The 23,856-nt window shown below is 47.5% G+C and overlaps 1 protein-coding gene across 4 annotated transcripts; it reads right to left on the bottom strand.

Moving 5' to 3' along the window:
* Window positions 1–449: 449 nt before the first annotated feature.
* Window positions 450–23,404, bottom strand: Eno1 (enolase 1). Of its 4 annotated transcripts, none has more exons than XM_048783656.1 (12): window positions 23,382–23,404; window positions 11,247–11,338; window positions 9,022–9,117; window positions 7,634–7,692; window positions 5,667–5,736; window positions 5,150–5,283; window positions 4,544–4,766; window positions 3,457–3,654; window positions 2,478–2,679; window positions 2,132–2,240; window positions 1,787–1,845; window positions 450–861 (listed from the first exon to the last, which is right to left on the bottom strand). In XM_048783656.1, exons 2-12 carry the CDS (start codon window positions 11,329–11,331, stop codon window positions 792–794), a joined length of 1,305 nt encoding a protein of 434 aa, XP_048639613.1. In that variant the 5' UTR covers window positions 11,332–11,338; window positions 23,382–23,404; the 3' UTR covers window positions 450–791. The 4 variants fall into 4 exon arrangements, with proteins under 4 accessions (XP_048639613.1, XP_048639612.1, XP_048639611.1 ...); XM_048783655.1 differs by lacking the exons at window positions 7,634–7,692; window positions 23,382–23,404 and adding exons at window positions 7,985–8,043; window positions 14,667–14,689 and having other exon boundaries at window positions 11,247–11,340; XM_048783654.1 differs by lacking the exon at window positions 23,382–23,404 and adding an exon at window positions 14,667–14,689 and having other exon boundaries at window positions 11,247–11,340.
* Window positions 23,405–23,856: the final 452 nt, after the last annotated feature.

Raw genomic sequence — 23,856 nt, 5'->3', positions numbered from 1 at the left:
ATAAAAAAAAAAAAAAAAAAAAAAAAAAAAGAACTTAGGAACGGACTTTGAGGTTCCAGGACCTCCTAGATCTTCCCCTTGCCCTCCCAAGAGCTGATTTTGAATCATTCCACCTGCTCCCCGACCCAAACAGAGCCAGCAGCCCTGACCACTGGGAAGGGAGTTCCTCTGGCTTGCACAACCACTTGGCGGTGGCCTGGACATCCTTCAGGTCTCCTCTAACAGCTCCGCTTCTGTGCTGCCTCCCCAGTGGGAGAAGTCTTAACTCTGGGAACCAACATGCCTTGGCACACTCGCTGTTCATGGACCTTCATCTTCCTTAAGGTGCATACGCCCTCCACAGACACAAACTAAAGCCTCCAGCTTTTCCAGGTTTGTACCCCACTGCCCTAAGGGCCCTAGGAACCATGTCTCTCTCACACATTCACACACACACAGAGGCAGTGTTCTTATGGGTCACTGAGGCTATTTATTTTGCATATGAAACCACTGGGGACCTTGCCTGTAGCCACACTGGAGGAGCACATAGTTCTGGACACTTGGTGGGAAGCAAGCTGAGAACGATGATTCAGGCCAGTCACATGATTACACTGTGAGGGTTTCCAACAGGGCTCTGGGTGGTCACCTTGGCTTCTGCAGGAGCACTAAGGAACTAGTGGTGGGAGGGGAGCTAACCACCAAAGGCCCCACAAGCACTGGTGGGGGCTTGAGCTGTCCACGCTAAGTCAGGAGGAGAATCTAATTGAGGATCTAATCTCCAGACAGTGCCGAGGGCTCAGGCCTGCCCCAGCTTACTTAGCCAGGGGGTTTCGGAATTTCCTGCCGGCAAACTTCGCCTTGTCACCCAGCTCCTCTTCGATTCTTGGAAGGCACAAAAGATAAACGGAGAGGGAGTGAGGAGGGCTGGTCAACACAGGAGGCTTATTTCACAAGTGCAGCAGGGACTCCCAGAAAATGAGAACCCCTTCTGGCCTATCCAACTCATTCCTGAACCCGGCTGTTCCCAGCAAGCCAGGAGCAGCTGCTCCGCTCCCCTCCCCCTCCCCTCTGAAGGGCAGAGAACAGACACCAGTATGAGCACTTTTTGGAATATAAAATTCCTAACATTTTTTTTTTAAATGAGAGAATCACCCAGTTTCCTCAATAAACATCTTGGGAAAAAAGGAGGGGGGAAATTATTAGAAGACACAAGGCACTATTTGGGTCCTGGTGCCCATAATGAACAGGAATCTTGAGATGATGGGGGGACAGAATCACTGCTACACAGGGGCCATATAATAGGGAGAGTGGCTTTTCTGAATGCATTGAAACCTTTCAGGGTAAAGTTTTGAAGAAAGAATAATGTGGGAGAAGTTTTAAAATAGATGCTCCTTTTCCCTCAAAGTGCAGAAAAAGTAACTTATAAAAGGGACAAGTGTTCCTGTGTCCTGGGACTCCCCAAGACACAAGGAGACAGCAAAGGGGGCCAGGGCATCCAGCAGCACACAATAGCACACCCACCCACCTGGCCCTGGTTTCCTATCCTCAAGACCAAGTAAGGTGGAACAGTTATGACTGTCAAAGGGATCCAGTTCTGCCTCCCACCAGAAAAGGGCAGCACGGATGAAACAGGCTTTTGCTACGGCCTGGCATCGTCAGGCACCTGAGAGTCTGTGCTGGCCCTGTGCCAACCCCAGGCCTGATTTCCTGTGATATGTGCCCAGTGCACACACCCCCAGGCCAGAAGTGGAGGGCACCACGCTTAGTGCAGACCCTGGCCCCAGCCCTCTCAGGGAAGCCTCTTTACCTGAGGAGCTGGTTGTACTTGGCCAAGCGCTCAGATCTGCAAGGTGCACCAGTCTTGATCTGCAGGGAGAAAGCAAAGGCTGTGCTTGCTTGTGGGGCAACGGGAGGGCACCACAGTGGAGAACAATTTTTAAGGAGGACCCTAAGAACATGGAGGGGCAAAGCATCCAGGCAGGGCATTTGTGACCCTGTTCTGTTCAGGATTGTTAGCCATGGCAGCTGTACAGAGGACAGTATCAACAAGAGGCAGAACCATCAGCTCCCACCCACATTCGGGCTTTGGGTCTTCCCAGGGAACTGACATCTCAGGAAATCAGGACAAACCTTCTGCCTAAGGAGCCCTCACCTGCCCAGTGCAGAGTCCCACCACCAGATCGGCAATGAAGGTGTCCTCAGTTTCCCCAGAGCGATGAGACACCATGACGCCCCAGCCGTTGGACTGGGCCAGCTTACACCTGAAGTGCGACAAAACCGAGACAGCATGAGCTCCCTGCCCGCCCTCACCAGAGCCCAGCAACAGGGGGTGAAGCTGCCGCAGCCCCAGGTCAATCAAACCCTGGAGTTAGCCTCCTGGTTGGGGAACAGTCTGCTCAACACCCCAGCCCCCCATGGTGCCACCACCTACTTTGGTGTTCAGCTGTGAACCCTACTACACTTTCAGGGTACCCTAGTCACCCCTGCGAGGCACTCACGCCTGGAGGGACTCAGTCACTGAGCCGATCTGGTTGACTTTGAGCAGGAGGCAGTTGCAGGACTTCTCGCTCACAGCCTTGGCAATGCGCTTGGGGTTGGTCACAGTGAGATCATCGCCCACCACCTGGATGCCTGCACTATCCGTGAACTTCTGCCACGCTTTCCAGTCGTCCTGGTCGAAGGGGTCTTCGATAGACACCACTAGGGAAGGAGACACACTGTCAGTGAGCTGGCCTCTGGGCCGCACAGCTGGAGCCCTGCTCCTCGGCTCACAGCCCCCGCTCCAGGCCTCTCACAGGACAGACAGTGCCTGTGAGAGGAAAACACTGCCTACCAAAGCTGCAGCAGCACAAAGGTGGCTAGCCTGGGCCCATAGGGTTTTTCTCTTAAAGGGGAATATTTACCTGCCTAGATGGCAGGTTTATGTAGTATCACTGAGAATAAGCACACAGGTAGAGCACCCATCCATTATGCACGAGGCCCTGGGCTCAACCCCCACTACCACAGTATTTTTAAAAAGCATGAAGGCCTGAGTTTGGGTCTGGGCTCAATCCAAAGTTCCCAAGTGCAACAATTAACTAAGGGAGTTAAACTTCTGGGTCTGAACTCCTGCCCCACCAGTTGCTGTGCACCCTTGGGCAAGTTATCATAACAGTCTGTGCCTTCAGTTTCTTCTGCAAAACGGCAGGGGCAGTCCCTATCCTCTGTGCAATAGGTACAGCACAGCCTGCTCACAGGGCCACGAAGGACCCACAGCTTGGCTTCCCCCTGTGCGAGGGAGTGTGGACTGCATCTGCCCTCTGCGGCTGTGGTGACAGCGTCTAAGGTGCACACCTCTTCACACGATGTCCCTGTTGGTACTGAAAGGACCATGTCCTAGAGTCCTCTCCACAGTAGGAACCACTGTTATGTGTGCTATGTTCATTACCCAGAAACCCCCGCTTGGGGAGGCATGTGGGCATTCCGCAGAGCACTCACCTGGGTAGTTCTTGACAAAGGACTTGTACAGATCAGCCAGCTGGTCAGGTGTGATGTACCTGCTGGGGTCATCAGGAGACTTGAAATCCAGGTCATACTTCCCAGATCTGTAGAACTCAGAGGCGGCCACATCCATGCCGATGACAACCTTGTCAGTGTAGCCAGCCTTCCCGATGGCGGTCTTCAGCAGCTCCAGGGCTGGGGAGAGGAGCAGCAGTGTGGTAACATAGACAGTGGCCACGTGGGAACCAGAATAGGACCAGGAGCTTGCCCCAACTATCAGCTCTGAGGACACCAGTTATTTCCTTCTGTCCCTCAAGCATCACCTAAGAAAATAGCCCTTTCTCATGGACAAATGCTCTCAAATTCAGCACCTAGGACAGCTGAGATGTCCAGGATACAGTTACAGTGAGACTAGCAGAGATCAGCTGTACCAAGGACAGGCTTTAAATAGAGCCGAGGCTGGGATCCAAGAGGGAGTCCTGGGCAGCAAGGGCCATCTCCAGGCTGTTCCACCGAGATCAGGACTAAGGGCTGCCTCATAGCCCTGAGGCTCCTGCTCAAAGACCCCCTCCAAGCTCTTAGGTTAAACCATTCAAAAGGAAGGAAGCAGGCTAGGGGGGTGGCTCAGTGGTAGAGCTCTTGCCCAGCATACACAAGGCCTGGCTTTGATCCCCAGCACCACCATCAAAAGAACAGGAAAAAAAAAGGGCAATGTTCAAAAAGACACACACAATCTGCCCTGTACAGATCTCCCACAGCTAAACCAAGGCAGGACCAGGGTCTCCTCTTAAGCTTCCTGTGGCTGTGCATGCCTGCAATCCCAGCTACATGGGAGGCTGTGGCAGGAGGATGGCAAGTCTGGGGCCAGCCCAGGCAGCTCACATCAGCCACAGCCTCCTAATTGGGTTCTACCACCACTGAACTTGCCCTGTGCACTGATGGGAAGGAAGGTACTCCTTTGCCTTCTGGTCTCTGGCTTATTTTGGCCCCTACCCAATGAGTCCCCAGATGGAAACTTCCCTCCCAACCCTGTCCACAGGGTCTTACTCCTGCGCCCCAATGGCAGGTCCTCCAGCATCTTTACCTTCTTTATTCTCCAGAATGTTAGGAGCAAACCCGCCTTCATCGCCCACATTGGTGGCATCTTTCCCATATTTATCCTTGATGACGTTCTTCAGGTTGTGGTAGACCTCTGCTCCAATGCGCATGGCCTCCTTGAAGCACCCAGCGCCCACAGGGAGGATCATGAACTCCTGCATGGCCAGCTTGTTACCAGCGTGAGAACCACCGTTGATCACATTGAACGCCTACAGAGAGGTACCCGCAAACCCTCCAGTTACCATCTGGGTCACAGAGGAGGCAGGCTCCAAGGATGGCTGTGGAATGCTCACTAGGACCTGAGAACTGCGACAGTTCCCATCAGGAGGAGCCGCTACACGAGTGCACTCTCACCCTGACAAGGAAAGCACTGCTAGTCCCAAAGAAAGGCCTGGGCACAGGGAGACGGGAGGTCACTGATCATGCACTTAGCAAAGGGCAGAGGGCTGCTCTTTGAGGCTGAGATCTTCAGGGCCCCCTTATATCCGCTGTGCTGGGAATCACGTTTAGGAAATCAAGGCACAGGGGCTCTTGTATCCCCAGGAAGAACTCCCACCCCCCCCTATTTAAAAAGTTCCAACGAGCCACTCACCGGAACTGGCAGGATGACTTCTGAGTTGCCAGCCAAGTCAGCGATGTGGCGGTATAGGGGCACCCCCTTCTCTACAGCACCAGCTTTGCAGACAGCAAGGGACACACCCAGGATAGCATTCGCACCAAACTTAGCTGGAATGGAATTAGTTAAATTAAGGGGCTTCTGATTCACCAAACTCTCTGTCACTGGCCTTCACCTGTGAGTCGCCCCCCAGCTGTGCTACCTCAGATGGCATTTAGAGCAGGTAGGTTCCTTTCCTGATCTCTCATTCCAAAGTTTAAATGGCATGTCACATGGACCACCTATTTCCCAAGAGCCTCTTCCTGCTGTCTCCTGGTTATACTCCAGAATCGAGCATGTGACTTCTCAAGGTGAGGCAAAGAAACAGAAGAGTCAGAAGAGTCAGTTTCTAGTTCTGGATTGCACAGCCTCTTCCTGAGCTTTTAAAAAGGTCTCCAGGAGATCCAATCATCCAATCATCCCCAGCAAAGACTTGGTAACTCAGGCCACTCACATTTGTTTTCTGTTCCATCCATCTCGATCATCAGTTTGTCAATTTTCTCCTGCTCCACAACATTCAGTTTCTGCAGGGGAGAGAGGAGGGTGAGGGCCAACCACAGAATCTTTGCTCTCTGCCATGAAATCCATCAAACTTTGGAATGGTGCAGAGTCACAATCAATTCTGTGCTCATATGGTAGTATGTACTCAGTGTGTAGGGGCCATGGGTCCTCTCCTCAGCACCAAAAGAAAACAAAAAACAAATACACAGACTACCTTTTACTTGCTTTATGGTGTCTGGCATTTCTCTTGGCCAACAATGGAGGCTGTACAGCCTGCCTCCTGAGTCCAGGGTCACATACACCAGACAGACTTGCCTGGCACGTGCTATGTAAGCTATTAATACAAACAAGAGTAAGTCTTTAGGGGCAATAAATAACAAAGCTCACTGTTCACTCAAATAAGCTGGGCCTTGCAAAAGCTGGGTTTGTGGCTGCCTCTATTGGCTAAGACCAAATGACAGCCATTCTCTGATGGGATTGTGATTTTTGCAGGTTGTCTAAAACCACTTAACGTAAGTGTGAGACAAGCACCTCACCATTGAGCTACCACCCCACTCCCAAAATGAGCGCCTTGAAAGCAACAGTTTTGGGACTGGGGTTGTAGTTCATCAGTAGATAGCATAGCATGTTGTGAGGCACTGGGTTAGATTCCCAGCACCATATAAAAAATAAAGGTGACCATCTACAACTACTTTGGCAACTCAGGGAAGTCCTAAGAAACTTAGTGAGACCCTGTCTCAAAATGCAAAGGGCTGGGGATGTGGTTCAGTGGTTAAGCACCCCTGGGTTCAACCCCTGGTACCAAGATAATAAATTCAGCTTCAGCACTGTTTTAAAAACTTTATAAAAACTTTGTGGCTCAAGTGGTAACGTGCTCGCCTGGCATGCGCGAGGCGCTGGGTTCGATCCTCAGCATCACAAAAAAATAAAGATTTTGTGTCCACCGAAAACTGAAAAATATTTTTTTAAAAAAACTTTATAATCCAACCATAATGATGTATGGTTTTATATGTAATGTCCCTTACATATCCTCATAAACAATTCAGCTAAAAGTTTTCCTGGAGGGGCCCTGCCTTAGCCTTGCCATTTGAGGGCACAGAAGGGCAGAACAAGGAGCACGAGGAGGTGCTCAGGAGACCAGAACAGAGGGTGATGTAGGCTGAGTGGTAATGAGGAAATTTCATCTAGGGACTCACAGGTAGGACTAATTAGACAGTGCCACAAAGGCCAGAATAAGCAAGTCAGAGACCCTGAAGGCAAAGGAACACCCTCTTCCCATCGGCACACAGGGCAGATGCGGAAGGACCCGATGCCAGGAGAAGCAGGAGACTGCTGTGGCTGGTCTGGACAGCGTGAGCTGACCCTTCCCATCTGGGGAGCACAGCAGAGAGAATGAAGGGCCACAGGAAGTTGAGACAAAAATCCCTGAGGTTGGTTGTCAGGTCCCCAGCCCTATTTTACCTACAGCACCTCTCCTTTTGTTTCACCTACTGAATTTATGTTTTTATGTAGGTACTGGGGATTTACCACTGAGCCACAGCCCTAGCCCTTTGATTTTTGAGTCAGAGTCTTACACACACGGGCCTCAGGTTCAATCCTTAGCACTACAAAAACAAATACAAACAAACAACAAATCTGGACCTAATTTCTATCAAGACAGTTGCAGGGAAGGGGGTGGGGGAGAAAATCAAGGGCTCTGGAGTGCTCTTCATTCCTCTGGTCCAGTTCCAGATGCTATTAGAAGTGGACACTAGACAGGGAGCAGGTTAGATTGTTCATGCACAAAACACTCCCAAGCACAACGGGAATCCAACTGGCTTCCATAGCTCTCAGAATAAGCTCTGTGAACAGAAGAGGCCCTGGGCCTGGAACTTGCCCAACTGGTACTGATGTGCATTAGTTACTAGGAGAAGGTCCTACCTTGCTAACCAGGGCAGGTGCAATAGTTTTATTGATGTGCTCAACAGCCTTTGAGACACCTAGAAGGAATAATCAAATCAAATTACATTAATAAACACAGGCTTGAGCAGCACTGCTGGAAAAGCAGTGGTTATGCAGACCCAGAAGACCACCAAGACCCTCCTGACCTCTTGAAAATTCCACCCCAATTCCCCTAGAATCAACTTTCCAGCCCAGTCTGAGTGCTCTTACCTAGGACCCCAAGGGGTTAGAGCTGCACAAAGAGCAACCAGCTCAGAATATTCTAAGGTTAGTTTGCAAGACCATGCACTGGAAACACCAGCCGCACACTAGACGATGCCCAACGGTTACCTGAGTGCACAAGGCTGGCGCCAGGAACTCATTAACATACTTAACGGGTCTGGAGACGCCTGCCCAGTAGAGGTGGACAGAGAAGGAAAGAGAGACTCAGAAGAGAAGAGGCTGTAAAGGACAGGATGGGAGAGAGCAGAGACAGGAGGGCCAGGAGTGTCAGGGTCTGGGTGTGTCTTCTGATGCTGGCCTACTGAACAGGGTAGTATGCCTGCGTGGAGACAGCTCTCACCAAGTGGGAGGGGACACACGGCCTTCCCTTCTGTTGTGTTCCTCAGCCAACTTCACAACTGCCCTTCCCTGTGGCCCTTTTGGATATTCCCCAGTTGCTATTCCCCTGAAATCTTAATATTCCAGATGTGCTATAGCACCTGTTTATGATTATGTTATAAATGTCTGCCCAACCCAAATGAACCAATTCTCAGATCCTGAGGACCGTTTTTACCCTGTTGAGAAGACATAGTCTAGCCCTCTGTGCTTTGTTGTGACATGGGTACCGGGCTTCCATCTCCAGAAAGGTCAAAGGTGCATAAAAACTAACAAGTCAAACTGCACACAGTCAACCAGAGTCTACCTAAGCCAGAGCAGTGCTTGTGTGAATCAAGTCCACAGAAAACCAATTGTAATGACTCATCAGAAGGCTCCTGTCAATGGCAGGCCTGGGTCAGAAGGCCCAGATGCAATGGGAGGAGGGGAGACATTCCCTTGGTAGAGGCTGCAGGCCTTCTTTTCATGCCTGGGGTCTGTGGCCTGACTAGAAGGAGTATTCCAGACCGGAGAGAAGAGCAATAAATAGACAGAAGCACTAAAACTCCTGGCCCAAATTCCCAGGCTTGGGAACCCCAAAACCAATAAGCCAGCTCTGCTGGCTCTCCCATATGCTGGCACAGTGCTTATTCTGACTATAGAGGGGATACACTACTCATTACCCCTCAAAACAGGGAGAAGGGGTGGGTTTGGGAAAGGGCAGGAGGGGGCTAGAGACAGGAAGCTAGCTCAGACTCACTGCAGAGGTAGGTGTGGGCTCCAAGCCTTACCCTTCCCCATGTAGCGAGTTTTGTCATTGTCCCGGAGCTCTAGGGCCTCATAGATACCAGTTGAGGCCCCACTGGGCACAGCAGCTCTAAAGAGACCTGGAGGAAAGGAAAAAAATATATTGCAATTAAGAAACAGAGCAAGAACACAAGTCCAAGTTCCTTCCTACTCACGGGCAGCATCTGTCACTGGGAAACACTGCACTGTTACTTCCTTCTACCGTCTGGGCAGCCCCTACCGCAAACCACAGGAGCTCCTCAGACCTGAATGTGCACATAGGCAAATGCAGACACAGGAGGAAGTCAAAGGCCTGCATCTCTAACAAGCCTACAGCTGGTGTGTGGGCCACTGGAAGCTCTGCCCAACAAAAACAGAACTGGAGCCAGGAAGGGAATGGAAGATGTTCTATGGCTCATTTGTTTCAGTTTGGACCGGGATCAATGCTATTTTGGGGTTCTCTGCCCAACAGGAAACTGGAAATTAGGGTGGACCGGGGAAAAGAAGGAACAAAAGACAATAAAAGGTACTAGTTCAGAAACACCAGGTAACACTGAACCACAATCTTGCAACTACAGAAACCAGCCCCCAGGCTCTTCCTGGAGAGGCCCAGGGATGGCCACCTCTGGACTTTCTCAAGTTGTAAGGAATCCCCCATCTGAGGGCTGCAAGGGGCTGGCGAGGTGTGGGGACATGCAGGCAAATGGGTGACGAGGGAAAAACAAACAAACACCACCAGAGTTTAAACCTGGTGATCTGCAATGACTGACTGATCAGCAGGACACAGCCAGGTCACAACCCACCTGCCACTGATCAGGGAAGAAGAAAGCAAGAGTGAATGGAGTCCATGGAGTCTGGGTGAGGACACAGTGAAGTGGGCTCACCGACTGAAACAAAGCACCACTCTGGTGGGGAATGCTGATAGTGGGTGGTGGTGGTGGGGCCCTGAGTGTTTGGGTGGGGCAGCGCTTACATTTTGCTATGAATTTAAAGAAGCTCCAAATATGTCAGAAAAAAAGAAAGGTGGGTGGGAACTCCTAAATCTATCATCTCGGGGCTGGGGATGTGGCTCAAATGGTAGCGTGCTCGCCTGGCATGCGTGCAGCCCAGGTTCGATCCTCAGCACCACCAAGAACTGAAAAAATAAATATTAAAAAAAAAAAAAAAAAAACCATCATCCCGTGTTTTTTAAAAGATGCCCTCTCCCAACAGTCTTCCAGGGCTTGGCGTCTTTTTAAAGTCAACCAATTTCCAAGTGGAAAGTTCCACCTGCTGAATGAGCCAGGTATCTCAAGAAAGACTATTCATAGCATCCTACAAGAACCCTGGGTCTTCCCCACAGAGCACATGCCTAAAAGAAACCAGACTGCCCACCACAGGCTCTTGGGGAATGAAATGAGACTCCAGAATCCTCCGTGTTGGGAGGCGCTGGGGGAAGACAGGAAGGGAAGGACTGGGTTCCAGTTCCAGGCTTGTGACTCAGACAGTGACTCAGCTCTGACTGGCAGGCCCTGGTGAGCTCTGCATTGCTAAGTGAGATGTTGCCTGAGGCTCTTCCAACCACACCCACCACATCCATGTCATGTATAAAGCAGCCAGGACACTGGTGGAGGTGACACAGGGCTACAGAGAAGCACTTCAGGATTTTATTCCTGAAGTGGAAGTTTTTAGGAGTCCCCATGTCAATGCTTTCTTTACATGGGAAAACTTCCCAGGGGGACTTACAGCCAGGTGACAATAAGAGCCTCTGAATTGTCCCTGACTGGGGGCTCAAGAGCAATGGACAGACACACCCCTCCCCTTTAGCCTCTCAAGGAGAGATCACCAAATCACACTCAATCTGCTTATTTGGTCACAGTGAGCTGTGCAGCCAACAGCAAGTGATGGGACCTTTTAGGGACAAGGTCTCAAGGCACCACTGACCTTGCATCCAGCAAGAATTTGCTTTAATATTAAGAAGCACTGAATGTGGTGAGGAAGCCAAGGCAGAAGGATTGCAGCTTTAGGCCAGTCTGGGCAACTTAGTGAGACCCTGTCTCAAAATGAAAAATTAAAAAGACCAGGACTTCTTGCCTTACAATCCCCTGATGCTTCAGGAATGTGTCTAGCACATACACGTGCAGACCAGTGAGAAAAGCTGCAGCATTAACAGGCTCATCATTGCCATCATAAGGCAGATTTTTAAATAAAGCATGGTGGAAGGAAGTAAGGAAAGAAAGGTGGCACATACCTTTTGAGGTGTAGAGGTCCACTTCAACAGTGGGATTCCCACGAGAGTCAAAGATCTCCCTGGCATGGATCTTCAGAATAGACATGGTGAATCTCTGTGGGGAAACACAATCCATATTTTCCATAAAACACAATGCAACATTTGCTCATTCATTTAAAGGTTCTGAGGGCTCCTGGACCAGAAGGGTCTGCACTGGACAAAACACTGGATGTATGAACATTGCTTAGTGGAGACAATCCTGCTGGAAAGCAGTGGGAACTGCTCCTCAAAAATAAGTCAGAGGTCTATGGGTGCAGCTCAGTGGTGGAGCACTTGCCTTCACTGTTCTAGGCCCTGGGCTTGATCCCCAGCACTGGCAAAAAAGAAAAGCTGGAGAATGGGGTAGCCTCACAAGTTACTCAGCACAAGCAGACCCTGGTTCAATCCCCAGCACTAAACAAATGGAGGAGGAGGGAGCAAAAACTGAAACCCAAGAATGTGTGCACCAGAGAGAAATAAATCCAACTGTTAAGATTAATGTGTGCTGGCATGCAGAATGTCTCTGAAATGGGTCACTGTCATCAGTTAACAATGAGGGTTGGCCTGGGAAAGGAAAGGGACCAAGAACAAATAGCTAGGAAGGAGGGACATGAAGGTCACAAGCAAAACCTTCTAGGATAATGCCAAGAGGGAGGCAGGAGGGAAATCTGGTTTGTAGTGTAATGGAGAATGAAAAGTTTAGGGCATGGTTTATTAAATTAAAATTGAAGTAACAGTAGCAGGTTGAATTAGTAGAAATTTGAGAATTAGAAATATTGAGTGTGGAGGCCAGGAAAAACTGCTCTTGTCACTTTCTGGGACTTTCAGATTTCGCAGTATTGGGTCTTTAGCAAAATAGGAGATATCATCTCCTCTCAAAAACTTAACTGTGAATGTTTTGATTTGTAAAAAGAGGAAAGGTTCTGTGAACACCAAGGGATGAAGCCTTCTTTGAAAACATCTTTAAAATAATAATGAAAGTCCTAAAAGAATGCCTTTTCTTACTTTTTTCCTTTGGGGCTCACCAAAAAAGAAACTAATCCAACAATCTGTAAAACTGAAGTGGACAAGAGGAACCAGATTAGTGTTCAGGAGCCATTATCTAGCTGGACTCCCCACCGACATTTCTTTTAAACTTTTAGAATTAGATTAGGAACCCACTTTTGTGGTTTTGTTGTGGGTGCAACAATGGATTTCTGTTCACTAGACAAGTTAAAGTTAATCCATATTCCAAAAAGGCACTTATTTGGATATTCTTTAAATTTCTAGTTAACTTTGAGTTTGGCAAATTATGAATCTGCATAACAATTCAGCATCCACATTTACACTGTAGATTTTGGGTGCACGTTTAAGCACATCTTTATTTCAGTATCTCATCATTTGGATTCATTTTATCGATGTAAGATGAAATAATTTCATGATGTGAAAGGAAAAGGCGACATATCCTTTTTAGCTGCTTGGATTTAACTCCCAGCCAGGGGGCAGCACAAGTGGACCCCGACGGAAGAAGACCACGTGGAGGCCACAGGGAGCAGGAAGCTTTCTTAAAAGCATCCTTTCTAAGTCTGAGCAGGGCCCGAGGGTGGCCAGGAAGCTCTTGCCCAACTTGGGCGAGGTCCGCTGAAGGACTTCCCAATTATCCAACGTCTCTGCTGCAGCTTCCTCAAGCACCTAAGAAATACCGCCCGCCGTTGTAGCGGAGCAGCGACGGGGTGGCCACCAAGATGCTGGGCTGCAGACCGCGAGGCGCGGAGGGCGCGGGGCCNGACGTTGAGCAGCTGCGCCCGCGCTCCACTCTCGCGAGGGGCCCGCGGGCCACGTGAGCCTGCGTGCCTAGCTGCGGGGCCTGGCTGCCGCTAGCCACCCGCCAAGGTGACCCCGTGTCTTTGTCCTTGCTTCCCGGCTCAGACGCGAGTCTCAAGCCAAGGTAGCCAAAGGCAGATTCACTTTCCCTTGATGTTACTCAATTTTATTTACATATATGTATATTTTAGTTGTTGAACCTTTGTTCATTTATTTATATGCGGTGCTGAGAATGGAATCCAGAGCCTCACACATGCTGGGCAAGCATTTTACCACTGAACCACAACCCCAGCCCGCAACTCAGTAAGACTTTTTGTTGTTGCTGCGGCTTGAACCCAGGGCCTCAAGCATGTAGGCACAAACCTTATCTCTCAGCTAGCTCTCAGCCCTTTCTAATGATTTTTCTTTTCTTTTCTTTGGTGCCTGGAATTGAACTCAGGGGCACTCGACCAACTGATCTACATCCCCAATCCTATTTTGTATTTTATTCAGAGACAGGGTCTCACTGAGTTTCTTAGCATCTCTCCATTGCGGAGGCTGGCTTTGAACTCACATCCTTCTGTCTCAGCCTCCAGGCCTCTGGGATTACAGGTGTGCCCGGCTAATGTTGCATTTTAAAAGGAAATTTCATATCCCCTCATCCTCCCCACCCGCCGGGCATTAGATCAGATTTACTTGTGAACATACATATTAATGACTTGGGATTGAATTTTACCTAGGCCAGAAGGTTCAAGACAAGTAATATTCCATGGTGGTTTGGCAAATGAAAAACAGGAAGTATTGGGTGGGGTCATTTTTATCTTTCCAATCAAGAAAGAACTGATAGAGCTAATTGGCACATACCTGTGATTCCAGCAATTTGGGAAGTGGAAGTAGGAGGATCCCAAATTTGAGACCACCCTGGGTGACTTAGCAGAGACTCTTTCAACATTTCAAAAAAAGGGCTGGAAATGGTAACTCAGTGGTAGAGTGCCCCTCAGTTCAATTCCCAGTAACTAGCATACACATAAACCTGATAACCATTAAAAATCAGCTCTGGGGGGGCTAGGGTTGTGGCTCAGTGATAGAACGCTTGCCTTACACAAGTGAGGTACTAGGTTTGATCCTTAGCACCACATAAAAATAAATAAAGGTATTGTGTTCATTTACAACTAAAAAAATAAATTTTTTTTTTTAAAAATCAGCTCTGCTATTCACACACTCCACCCCAAGGATCATTTTCTTTTTATTTATTTATTTATTTTTGTGGTGCTGGGGATTGAACCCAGGGCCTTGTGTATGCAAGAGAAGCACTCTACCATCTGAGCTATATCCCCAGCCCAAGGATCATTTTCTTTTTTTTAATATTTATTTTTTAGATGTAGATGGACACAACACAATGCCTTTTATGTGGTGCTGAGGATCGAACCGGAATCCAGGTCCCACCCATGCTAGGCAAGCACTCTACCGCTGAGCCACAATCCCAGCCCCCAAGGATCATTTTCTATTATGATCATTTTTGTGTTTTCTCAGGTCTAAATCTGAGAGCTAAAGCAATGTCATGCACCTCCCTATTTTCATATTGCCTTCCATAAAGGGGCTCAAATAAATTTATTGTACCTTCTGGTCAGCTACAAAAGCTGCATTTCCTCTTCAACCTCTAGCATTGTGGTCCCTGGAGCTCCTGGCCAGTGTTTCCATAGCATTGGGCAAAAGTGAAGGGCTATGAAGTCCATGGCATTTGCTCCTGATTAAGAAGCAACAGGAAACTAAAATGTTTCATTAAAGAATGTTATGAATTTTGCAAACAGTTTTTGATTTCACCAGCAATACACTGGAGTTTTTGGCTGCATAAAACCAGCCCCATGACTCAGCAACTAAATCAAGTTCTAAGCCTTAGGAAATCAGACAGATCTTCTTTTCAGAGCAATTTTAAGGTGTGGTCCTGAAAATGCTCCAAACAATCTTTTTTTATTTTACATTAAAATGGTTAGATAAAGATAGACCAACAGGGCTCTTGTAACTGATGTCTGGCCAGAACTGGTGAATCTAGGAAGAAATTAAATGCAGAACATGATCTCAGACAGCTGCTGTTTCAACATTCTTGGAGGCCTCCACGCAGCATTCTGGGCCAGCACTTTGACCTCAAGTTACACCTCAAATGTTAATGATTAGTAGAGATGTTCTCAAACCATTTCCAAAATCCACAGGCTGCCAAATGCCCTCCTCATCTTCACAGCTCCTGGGACTTCCATTACAGGCCGTGGGTTCATATTTGCCAACAGTCAGCACCAGGCTATTTACCTTGTTACAGGCATTTAGTTGTTACTTTTCACTTTCCTGAAATTGTTGAGCAATTTTTTTACTTTTCAAAGGCATTCATATAGCTGGTGTGCAAGGAGGGGGAATGAATGTGCAAGGCTATTGGAATGCCATTGTGTGTGTGTGTGTGTGTGTGTGTGTGTGTGGCTGGGGATTGAATCCAGGGTTTTACACAAGCTGGGCAAGCACTCTACCACTGAGCTACATGCCCAGTTTTGGAATACCACATCTTGAAGTTCTGCAATATATTTGTAATTGGATCCCAAGATTGAAGGAATGTGTATCTGCAGCAGTCTATGACTCACTGGGATTACTGATTCCAGTATCCGTAGTATTTATGTGAAAACCCATGGTCAGCTGAGAAATACCTCTTGATGAAGGAGGGTCTCTAGTCAGACAGCAAAATCAGGGAAGGATGAGGGGCTCTCAGAGAGCTAAGATACTATATGAATGCAGAAGGCTCCCAGGGGAGGATCTTGAAGGATGATCAGTCCTCATCAGAGATCAAGAGGGGTCCAGGTATATAGCTCAGTGGTAAAGTATATGCTCAATATACAAAAGGTTCTGGGTTCAATTCCCCAGCAACAAAAAACATCCAAGAGGTTTTTGTTCATCCCTAAGTATTTCATATACACCAGAGATGGCATAAAGTGAATATAAATTTGTGTACACTCAGGCTGGAATGTGGCTCAGTTGGAGAACACCATCTAGCATGCTTGAGGCCCTGGTTTGTATCCCCAGCACTGCTAAATAAATATGTCATGTTCTTACCTCCAGCTCAGAAATGGAACACTAACAGTCTATTAAGATTCCTTGTGTTCTGTGGCTCCAGAAGTAACTTTATGGTTTGTTTTTGTTTTGTTTTTTATTTTGAGACAGGGTCTTCTAAGTTGCTGAGGATGTATTTGGACTTGCAATCTTCCTGCCAGAACCCTCCCAAGGTGCTGGGGTCATAGGTGCACGCCACCATGTCCTATGCTTTTCTTTTTGTTTAATATTTTTTAGTTTTCAAAGGACCTTTATTTTATTTATTTATACACGGTGCTGAGAATTGAACCCAGCGCCTCACACATAATAGGCAAGCATCCTACCACTGAACCACAACCCCAGCCCCCTATGTTTTTCTTAAAAAAAAAAAAAAAGGTTTTTAACAGTTTTTTTGAACTTTATATAAATGACATCCTATTGTTGGTAAATTTCTGTTACAAATTTTTTTTTTTTTTGGAGGTACTAGGGATTGAACCCAGAGGTGCTTTACCACTGAGCTATATATACCCAGGCCCCCCTTGTTTTTGGTACCAGGGATTGACTCCAGGGGCACATCCCTGGCCCTTTTTAAATTTTTTGAGGCTGGTCTTGAGCCTGACTCTGCTGGTGTGCACCACCACATCTGGCTTTGCTCCAGGTGTTTTGCACAGCTTGATGTCTGTGAACTCTGTCTTTGAGGCTCCTTTCCTCTCCAGCTCTGTCATATTCCACTTGTGAGCAGCACACATTCTGATGGCCATGCACTTCTGTTTGCTTCCATTTCTCTCTGCTTTCCCACTTAATACCAGCAGGGTTTATTACTATGAACTTAGTTGTGGATGTCTTCTGAGCATAGGAGCAGGAATTTCTCTAGGTCTTACACCTAGGACGTGTACCTAGATGTGGGATTGCTGGGTCATCTTCAATCTTGGTCTTTAAAGTATTTATATCTTTATGCATTTCTGCATGCAGTGAGCATATATGAGGTCCAACCCAGTTTTGTTTTGTGTTTTGGGGGGCGGAATCAAATCCAGCTCTTTGCATTTTTTCTAGAAATTAAATCCCCTTTGATTTCAGTTTACCAGCCTTTCAAAGTCCTTTATTTAAAGAAACATGTTTCCTCTCTGTAAATTGCAGTTAGCCTTTTGGATGGCTTTGAGGGTACTTGTTAGGGCTTCTTGCTGTCAATAGTCCCGTTCTGATGCCTTTTTTTTTTTTTTCCTTTTGATTTTTTGATGGTACTATGGATTGAACCCAGGGGTGCTCTAGCATGGAGCTACCTCCCTACCCCTTCTTAGGTTTTTTTTTTTTTTGTACCAGGGATTGAACCCAGGGGTGCTTAACCACTGAGCCACATCCCCAGACCTTTTTTATATTATTTAAAGACAGGGTCTCACTGAGTTGCTTAGAGCCTCACTAAGTTGCTGAGGCTGGCTTTGAACTCATGATCCTCCCAAGCCGTTGGAGTTACAGGTGTGTACCATCATGCCTGGCTAGTTTTTATTGCTTTTATTATTTTTTTAAAATAGTACTGGGGGGGCTGGGGCTGTAGCTCTGGGGCAGAGCACTTGCCTAGCATGCACTGAGACCCTGGGTTCGATCCTCAGCACCACATACAAATAAACCAATAAAATAAAGGCATCTGTCCATCTACAACTACAAAAATATTTTTAAAAAAATAGTACTGGGGATTGAACTCAGGGGCACTCAACCACTGAGCCACATCCCTGCCCAATTTTGTATTTTATTAGAGACAGGGTCTCATTGAGTTGCTTAGAGCCTCACTAAGTTGCTGAGGCTGGCTTTGAACTTGCAATTCTCCTGCCTCAGCCTACTGAGCTGCTAGGATTACAAGGCTTGTGCCACTGCACCCGGCTTAGTTTTTATTTTTGAGACAGGGTTTCATTAAGTTGTCCAGGCTGCTTTTGAACTCGTGATGTTCCTGCTACAGCCTCCAGAGTCACCAGGATCTTAGGCGTGGCACACACAAGTGTGGCACCACGTTTCCCATGCCCATTTTAAAGCCAACGTCAGCTAGGCAAAGGAGGGACAGGGAAAGGCATAGGTTTGGGGAGACAGAAAGGAGAACACAGTACTGCTGTAAATGAAATCATGGCAGGCATTCCCCAGTCTCCCAAATGAGGGGATGGGAAGCAGGTGTCAGCATAACTAAGACCTGGAAACTGACCCCTGGGGCAGCAAGGGGCAGGTGCCCAGTGAGCAGAGTCCCTGTGAGGAGTTAATGAATGGGGTCAGGTGAGGAAGGAGTGGTGCTGTAGACCAAAAAGGGATGGTCTCCAGCAAGCCAGTCTCTGTGAGAGGAAAGTGTCCCTGTCTTGGTCCCTGAGCACTCTGGGCAGATCCTCCCAGGCCCTTGAGCACTTGCTCCTGTGTCTTGGAAGTGTTTGATAACACTGCCTTTCACCAGGAGAATGCACCCGGACCTCTCAAGGTGACTCTCCTCAGTCTGGGATAGATGCCTGGAAGGCACTGCTACCTCTAAATAGCAGCTGCAGCAGGTAATCTCTGCTTTCTACCATCTTCATCTGTCCCACCCTCTCACTGAGTATGGGTTCCACCACTGCTTCACGTAGACCAAGGTAATAAGAAAATTCTCCTTTACTCATCATGAACTGATAATATTACTTATCACCTGCCAGCTACCATGGCACTTAACATGTATTACTCATTTACTGCTGTCGCCAGGCTCATGAGTGACTTCCATGTTATGTACACATTCCCCCCTCCCCCGCTAAAGATGGAACCCAGAACCTCACTTAGACACCCAAGCTAAGTACACACTATACATGAGCAACATCTTCTCAAGATGTTGAGAAGTAACAGCTAGTGAGTGGAGGCACTGGGGGACCGGTCCAGGCAGCCTGGCTCTGCAGCCCTAGCCCCCAAAGTTTTAGCATCCTGTGCCTCCAAGATGAAGCTCACCTAATCCTTGGATTTGGAGGAGATGCCACAACACCTAGTCAGAGGAGTCTTCCTCTAATTTGCATATCTACACACGCTCTGCAAGGCTTTTTACTGTAACAGCTTCAGGATTTGCCAACCATGACTCAGGAAGCTTATGTGCCTGCTAGATGTGGAATTTCTTCTAGAACAAGTTTGTAGCTGGAAGGAGTCATAGAGGCCAGTCACATTGTATCACAGTATGAGTTCCAGTTACCAAATATCCAACCCCATTTGAAGGATGGTATTAGCTGGTGTTTCTTGAGCAAACTCCCTAATTTTCCTACAAACCCTTCCCAGTTCCCTTGCAGAGAAGTTCCTGGGCCTTCTGCACTAGAATTCCCTGGCTAATCTGGGGAGTTCTGTTGTCTACTTAGTTTCCTGATGGTCTGGAAAATGCCAGTGAGAAAATGAAGTTCAGCAGAGCATTTGTCAGAGCCTCTCAGGAGATTCCTGTTGCTGGAAGAGAAATGCAGATTGAAGGCAAGAGTAGAGTTGTGACCGGCTGAATGGGTGTCCTAAGTGGCCGATCTCAAATGCCAAGGCAGAATCCTAGATAAAAATAGTAATGGCATGCTGCTAAGAATTCACAGGTCACTGGAGCTAGGAGGGACAGCTGATTAATGAATGCCTGACTCGGAATTTGCCCCAGACAGGTCAAGCAAGTGCCAGGCAGATTGGTTGCCCCTTTGAGAGGCTTTGAAGTGCCTGCTGTGCCCACAGCCCCTTCTGAAAGATTTCTCAGGCTAAACCCCACTTTCCTGCCTGAGCATAGTTAACTGGACCCAGGTCAGCACAACAGTGGCCTTCAAGGTAGTCCAGATCCACCAGTAGGGAGCATGTGACCGTGGACCATGGGGGACTGGCCAGCCAGTGGATCATCAGCCTTGGGGAATTTGGATTCAAGATCTACAAAGGGGGGCTGGGGTTGTGGCTAGAGGAAGAGTGCTCACCTAACATGCATGAGGCACTGGGTTCGATCCTCAGCACCATATAAATATAAAATATATTGTGTCCACCTATAACTAAAAAATAAATATTTAATAATAATTAAAAAAAGATCTACAAAGGGAGGGGCCTGACGGTTGACAACTGCAGGCAGATGACACAGAGCAGGCTGTAGGCAGAAGCCCCGAAGCTGAGAAACCCTGAGGAAACTGTCCTTGTGGATGTGGGAGGAAGCTGAGCCCTGGTCTGTTGATCTGTGGGAGCCATCACTTCCTCCCATACATTTCAGTGACAAGGTAATTTTGGTGACATTGATGAGTGACATTTTAGAGATGAGGCCAGGTGCCCTGCAGCTGGGAGCCCATGTGCGTCTTGTGCGGTGTGGTCTAGAAGAGCCCTGCAGTTTCCTCCTGACCAATTGGAATGAACCAGTTGGAATGAAGGCCCAAGTCCGACTCCATGAGGTCCACCACTGGGGCTGCCAGGAGTGAGCTCTGCCAATAACAGACCGTCTCTCTTAGGTCTTTCCACATATGCCAAAACAGTTAAAGACAGGAAATTTAAAAATTTGATAAAGACAGCCCCCAAGGGAGTGGTGTTCTTTCACAGTCAGTGTCCGGCAGGTGCGTACTCAGCACATGTACACAGTGGCCCTGCTTTGGGGCTTCGATCACTTGTCAGCACTGGGGTTGCGATTGGCCAGCATGATTTCGAGCATATTATAGTAGATCTTACAAACACTGTTGATAGTTTTGCTTCCATTAAAGCCAGGAAAATAAGTTCTATTTTTTTGGTATAAATAAAAGTATTTAACCTTAAAGTGGTAAGTTTGAATATACTTATTTTTTAAATTCTTAAATAGTTTCTTAATCATTTTAATGTTCCAGGAAGAAGTCAACTGTTAAAAAAATACTTCAGGGCTGGGATGTAGCTCAGAGCTAGAGTATTTGTCTTGCTTCTGAAAAGCTCTGTGTTTGATCCCTGGCACTGCAAAAGAGAAAAAAGAAAGAAAATAGTTTGAAACCTTGTTAGGGCTGGACACAGTGGCACACATCTGTAATCTCCTGAGGCAGGAGTGATCCTGGGGAGACAGCCCGGTGAGCAGGCAGGTATGGTACACACAGGATGCTGGGAGCTCAGTCCACCATCTGGAGATCAAGAGCAGTGCAGAGGCCAGAATGATAAAGAGGTAGTTGGCTTATGATTTCTTCAAAATGGTCACAACATAAAGCCATCAATAAAGGGTTTTGTGCCAGGTGTGATTGGGCTCACCTGTCATCTCAGTGGCTCAGGAGGATGAGGCAGGAGAATCATAAATTCAAACCTGCCTCAGCAATTTATCGAGGACCTAGGCAACTCAGCGATATCCCATCTCTAAATAAAATATTAAAAAGGGCTGGGGATGTGGCTCAGTGGTTAAGTGGTTCAGTGGCTGAATCTCTGGTACTAAAAATAAAAGTAAATAATAACGTAAAATAAAAGTAAAACCATGTTAGTCATGGTGCTGTGTGTCTATAGATCCAACTACTCAGAAGGCAGAGGCAGGAGGATCACTTGAGCCCAGGAGTTTGGGGCCAACCTAGGTAACATATCAAACCCTATCTCAATACAATAAAAAAGTAAAGAACAGCTGGGCGCAGTGGCACATGCCTGTAATCCCAGCAGCTCAGGAGGCTGAGGCAGGAGGATCACAAGTTCAAAACCAGCCCCAGCAACTTGGCAAGACCTTAAGTAACTCAGCAAAAAACCCTGTCTCAAAATAAAAAAGGGCTGCGGATGTGGCTCAGTTATTAAGCACCTCTAGGTTCAATCCCTGGTACCAAAATACATAAGTAGAATTAAAAAACTCCAAACAAACAAATAAAAAAATATTTATTGGGCTGGGGATGTGGCTCAAGCAGTAGCGGGCTCGCCTGGCATGCGTGCGGCCCGGGTTCGATCCTCAGCACCGCATACAAAGATGTCGTGTCTGCTGAAATCTAAAAAAAATAAATAAATAAATATTAAAAAAACCATTTATTGAGGGCATATATTTTTCTTCTTGTGTAAGGCTCCCATATTACTCGTCCTCTTATTTAAGATGTTGATGTTTTGCTGGTCATTGATTTTTGGTGCTAATTATAATGTTGTTAAGATACTAGATTAAAATATGATCTTTCCAAGATCATTGTACTGTCATGTGTAACTAATAAAAAAAATACAAAAAAATATGATCTTTCAGGGTTGGGATGTAGCTCAGTGATAGAGCACAAGCTTAGTATGTGTGAGGCCCTGGGTCCCATCCCCAGGAAAGAAAGGAAGGAAGGAAGGGAGGAAGGGAGGGAGGGAGGGAGGAAGGAAGGGAGGGAGGAAGGAAGGGAGGGAGGAAGGATTTCCCCTGATTATCATGTATTTTGGCATTTTTTAAAAGTGGGGGGCACTTGGGTTGAACCGAGAGCCTTGCAACTGCTAGGCAAGTGCTGTACCACTGAGCTGCACCCCCAGCCCTCTTGGCACCTTCTTGAACTTTGCACCCAAGCAATTGCCTCTCCTGCCTCCCTAATTTTTTCCCAGGGTGATGTGGCTACTCTTACTTAAGTGGCTTTAAAAGGATCACATCTAGTGTGAAGGCTGTGTCATGGAGAAGGACACTCAGGTTTGAGTAACAGGTCTACATTGACCCCTCTAGCTTGTGCTACCGCTTGAGAGCTGCTCTCAAGTCCTTTTAGGATTATTTTGTGGCAAAGGGAATAGACACATAGTAATTCTGGCTCCAAAGATGAGGATGATGACCACAGAGTCATTTGTGGCTTCAGAGATGAGGATAATGAGTACAGAGAGAAGTTCCCAGGAGGCTGAGAGCAGCTCAGTTTAAGGGGAAAAGACAATGAGCCATTTGCAAAATGACATGCAGTTTCTTCCCTGGGAGCGGTTTGGGGAGAGGCCGAGACTCTCCCAGGAGGGCCTGGGAATTTGGCGTCTGAAGCCTGCAGTTTCTCCTCAAGGGCTTTGCAATCTATATATTGAGGCAAATTAAAATTATTTTCAATGCTTTTGAGATTTTTAGAATATCTTTAAGATCACACGTTAAACCTTCAGGGGCAGGGAAACAAGGCTGAGAATCAACACGCCAGTCTCTGCCTCTTATTCCAGGCTCCACAACCAGAATTTTGGATCTAGGAATCCAGCAAAGACAAAGCTACTTCTGTTGCCTTCCAATTAGAAGTCTGCCCTGTTTGGACACTGTCCCAGGCCTTGCTAACTCAATGCTCATTCACATTCTCCTGGCAGGAGGGGGCATTCCTGGCCAGTGCCAAGGTCCCTCTCTGGGTCCCATCCTCTTGGTGTCTTGAGCTCACTGGACACTGCAGCTTTTGCTTCTGCTGCCAGGTCCATGTCCTGCTCTCCAGGCAGAGCTTATATCTTGGCAGAGCTGTTTCATTTTCCTTGCCTTCCTCTCCTCGTCCTGTTTCTTCTTCTGTGCTGTGCCTCAAACCCAATACCTTGTGCATGCTACCTCTGAGCTATGCCCCAGCCAGGCATATGGGTTGAATTTATTCATTGGAAGAGTGGATGTACTCTGTCCCATACACTGCAAAGCACAGTTTCTTAATCTGACCAGGACCCCATGGTCAGCCAATTAGAGGTCCAGAGACCTGAAATGGATGTCAGTGGAGCATGTCCACCCATTTTCTGTGGTGAGGGTTTGTATTTGAAATCTCTGAAGGGGCCTGTGGCCCCTCAAAGTTAAGAATCATGGCTCCAGAGGGTGCTCTGAGTCATTGTGTCTTTGCTCATCTGTGTCACTGGAAGAAGTGAAGTTAACATTTCTTTTTTTCTTCTTTCTTGCTGG

Source organism: Marmota marmota, unplaced genomic scaffold, assembly GCF_001458135.2.
Source record: "Marmota marmota marmota unplaced genomic scaffold, marMar, whole genome shotgun sequence".
In the NCBI taxonomy this organism is placed as follows: Eukaryota; Metazoa; Chordata; class Mammalia; order Rodentia; family Sciuridae; genus Marmota; species Marmota marmota.
Note: the sequence above shows the minus strand (reverse complement) of the source record. Positions and strands in the feature narration are given on the sequence as shown.